The sequence below is a fragment of the Amborella trichopoda genome, chromosome 5 (assembly GCF_054954075.1).
Source record: "Amborella trichopoda isolate Santa Cruz 75 chromosome 5, AtrichopodaSantaCruz75HAP2 v2.0, whole genome shotgun sequence".
Taxonomy (NCBI): domain Eukaryota; kingdom Viridiplantae; phylum Streptophyta; class Magnoliopsida; order Amborellales; family Amborellaceae; genus Amborella; species Amborella trichopoda.
Genome location: NC_142340.1, coordinates 40884953 through 40888797, shown reverse-complemented (window position 1 = coordinate 40888797; position 3845 = coordinate 40884953). Strand labels below are relative to the sequence as shown.

Here is a 3845-nt window from a genome sequence, read left to right as displayed (position 1 = left end):
TCAAAATCCTATTCACATTTTTCTATTTCTAAATAATCATTCTGATTTTGAAATGGATTTCCCATTTTGATATTCAAAAAAAGAAAATGTTTATATAAGGATGAGGCCCTAAATAATTTAATTAAGATGTACCAGTTATTTCGATGCTGAAAAACCCTCAATTTCATCACCTCGACCTCAAGATGTACGTACATAAGAAAAAATAGATTTCAAATCTAAAAAATAGTATGTCTTGTTCACGATAGTAATATATTATCTGTACTATTTATGGATTTACTCGATGTATACTATTTTTTAATCTTTAAATTTTATAATTAAAGATGAAAAAAGATTTTCAAGCCATCATAAATTTTTTTATACTCAATCGATATACTTGAGCTCTATTTGAAGGCACGCCTTATTTTAATTATTTAGAGCCTCAACCTTATAAAAACCACACCCTTGAAAAAATCTCTCGAGTAAGAATTTTTTTTGGAGGGATCATACTCGGTGTTGAGAGAAAGGAGAGGCCAAATTTTGGTCTAGTGAGAGAGAGAAAGAGGGACCGATTTTGAGTTATGGTGTAGAGAGAGAAAGAGGTAGGGGCCCAATTTTGAGCTTTGGTATAGAGAGAGAAAGTGGGGGATGGGAGGGGAGGGGGCAATTTTTTGTTTCTTCCTTTGTCTCCCCTCTTCTCTCATTCTTTGTCCCCTTCTTCCATTACACTCCCCCCTAGGCCGCATATCGACACCTATCCCACCAGGAGCCGCCAGTACCCTTATCCATCACCAACTCTCACTCTATTTATAAATAATATTTGTGTGTGTTTTCATATGCATATTTTACACATAGAATATAATTACAATGTTTGGGTATTTATATGTCCTTTGTTATGCCTACGTTGTATGAGTAGCTTCTGTGTTCGAAGAGTCCCTAGCCCCTCTCTCTCCTCCGACAAATTGCATTTGTGGTGTAGAGAGAGAAACAATTTGTGCTCTCTCTCTCTCTCTCCTCCACAGGAGAAACAATTAGCATTTGCAGCTGATTGCCTTATTCGTCTTTTCCGGTTTAGTTTTTACCGGAGAGAAGAGTTTGCGGTTGTGGTCGAAGAATCCTCGATAGAAATACAGATGCCTTCCATATCGAGCGGCGATTTAAGCAGTCCCTTGGATGGTGGGGTGGACTTTGGCTCGGTGAAGACGGTTCCGGAGAGCCATGCATGGCAGGAACCGGAGGGCTTCTCACTCGAGTCGTCTGATTTGGATGGCATTCCGGTTATCGATTTGTCGACGCCTTGGTGGGGCGTTGCGAGGGAAATTGGAAGGGCTTGTGCTAGTTGGGGCGCGTTCCAGGTCGTCAACCATGGGGTTCCCGATAATGTTTTGAAGAGAGTGGAGGAGCAAGGGTGGCGCCTCTTCTCGCTCCCGCCGGATCAGAAGCTCAAGGCTGAGAGGGGGCCGGACGAGATTGCCGGGTTCGGCGCGCCCCGTATCACGCATTTCTTCCCGAAGCGCATGTGGACCGAGGGGTTCACCGTCTTCGGGTCGCCCCTCGAGCAGGCTCGCCGCCTCTGGCCCCATGACCACATGCAATTTTGGTACGACCACTTTCTCTCACTCACTTAACCACACACAAAATCTAAAGCGTAACATCCATACACAGTTAGAAAGAATGAAGAGTTGTGTGTGTAGAGAGAGAAAGAGATTGTAAGAACTTACTGACCTCCTCATTACATGCAGTGAGGTGATAGAGGAGTATCAGAGCGAGATGAAGAGTTTAACAGTCAAGCTTTTGGAGTTGATACTGGAATGGGTAGGTGCAGGCAAAGAGGACTTGAATTGGGAGGTTGGGGACTCAAGTGGGGTGACCCAATTGAACTCGTACCCGTCGTGCCCGGAGCCGTCCCGGGCCATGGGGCTCGCGCCGCACACAGACTCGTCCCTCCTCACGGTCATCCACCAGAGCAACACCAGCGGCCTCCAGTTACTGGATGCCTCTGGGCAGAAATGGGTCACAGTTCCTCCGGTACATGGAGCGCTAGTAGTGAACATTGGAGATCTGCTCCACATCCTCTCGAACGGTCGGTGCAGATCTTCGATGCACCGCGCCGTCGTGAATAGGGTCCACCACCGCCTGTCATTCGCCTATTTTTGTTTCCCGTCTCCGGGGGCCACCGTCGAACCGCTGATCGGACCGGATGAGCCGACGGCCCTGTACCGCTCGGTGACATGGACAGAATACCTCAGGATCAAAGGGACGCTATTTAACAATGCCCTTTTCTCTCTCCTCCTACCGGATTCGGGCTTCTCGACACGGCTGCAACAGCCTTTCTCTCTCCTCCCCTCGCAGTCACGGCCTAGTGTGATGCAAGAGTCACATTAGAGAGAACAGTGTAATACAAGAAGGAACCCCTAGAGAGAGAGAGGACGTGAGCTCTTTTTAGAGAGAGAAAATTGAGAGCTGTTTTTAGAGATGATATGAAAAGGTGTCTATATCATATAAAATGGGAGTATTGGCCTTGCTTTTTGTCGTTTGGCATGGAACCTTTTGCACAGGTCTTGATTTTGGTACTCGTCGTGGCTTTGGCTTGTAGCGATGGAAGGAGAAAATTAGAGAGAGAAAGTGAATTGGGTTAGTTCCCATGACGCAGGCCTAACCATGCATGTCCAAACAAAATTCCCACTACCCCTTCTTTTGTCCATAACAATAAATTATTGCATTCGATTGTGAACATAGGGACAAATAAACCGACATTATGTGGTGGTGAGAGGAGAGAGAAAGATAAGAGTGAGAGGAGAGAGAAAGGGATCAAATCAAGGAGAAAATCTTTCTCTTGTGGGCTTTAAATGTGGCCATGTACTCTTGTGAGGTGACACGTGTCACATGGAAGGATGCCCACTGTCGGCCGTACTAAAATTGGTGAGGGCGTGCAACAATGGGCCCCACTTGTGTAAATGAACAGGACAACATGGGCCCCCCCTGTATGTATAAACAAACAAAAATAAACACTTGGGGAAATTATACTATGATCCATAGGTCCCTAGAATGTGTAGTAGTCACAGTTGGGAAGTAACTCTATACGCAAACTAAAACATTGGTAATGATTCGGTTTCGCTTTAAAATGTTGGAAAAAAAATTGGGATAAAAAATACAGATAGTCAAAATTAGTTAAGTAAGAGAATCGAGAATATTTTAGATTAGGCTAAAAAAAAAGAAGCAAAACAAATTAGGTATATAACAATAACAAAATATAAGATTATTAGTTGCGGTTATTGTATGGATATATTAAAAGAGTAATGATACTATGAGACTCTCTCACACTCATGTGAGTATGATCACAAATAATCACCATTAAATTTTGACACAGATCTCTATAAAAGTTACCAATAAACCCATTCACCCAAGTCCCACACCCATGTAATAAATTTTATAGAGACCTGTGTCAAAATTTAATGATGATCTTTTGGGATCCTACTCATATAGGGCTAGGAGAGTATCATAGTGTCATTACTCATATTAAAATTATTGAACTATAAATTTTAGAGTAATAACACTATGAGATCCTCCCACACCTATGTGAGTAGGACCTCAAAGGATCACTATTAAATTTTGACGCAATCTTTAGAAAAGTTATGTCATGGGTGTGGGACTTGGGTGAATGGGTTTATTGATAACTTTTTTAGAGATCTGTATCAAAATTTAATGGTGATCTTTTGGGATCCTAGTCACATGAGTGTAGGAGGTTCTCATAATATCATTACTCTAAATTTTATGTCCTTACTTGGTGTCATAAGAGTCATACTTGACAAATGTTTGTTTAAACTTTCAATAAATACAATAACAAATGCTTACTCTATTGTCTTGAC

General features: G+C 42.6%; 1 protein-coding gene across 1 annotated transcript; it reads left to right on the top strand.

Annotated features, from left to right (window-relative positions):
* The first annotated feature begins 641 nt into the window (after positions 1 to 641).
* Positions 642 to 2505, top strand: LOC18424978 (gibberellin 3-beta-dioxygenase 3). The gene is made up of 2 exons (XM_020661859.2): positions 642 to 1576; positions 1719 to 2505. Exons 1-2 carry the CDS (start codon positions 813 to 815, stop codon positions 2359 to 2361), a joined length of 1407 nt encoding a protein of 468 aa, XP_020517518.2. The 5' UTR covers positions 642 to 812; the 3' UTR covers positions 2362 to 2505.
* The last annotated feature ends 1340 nt before the right edge of the window (positions 2506 to 3845 follow it).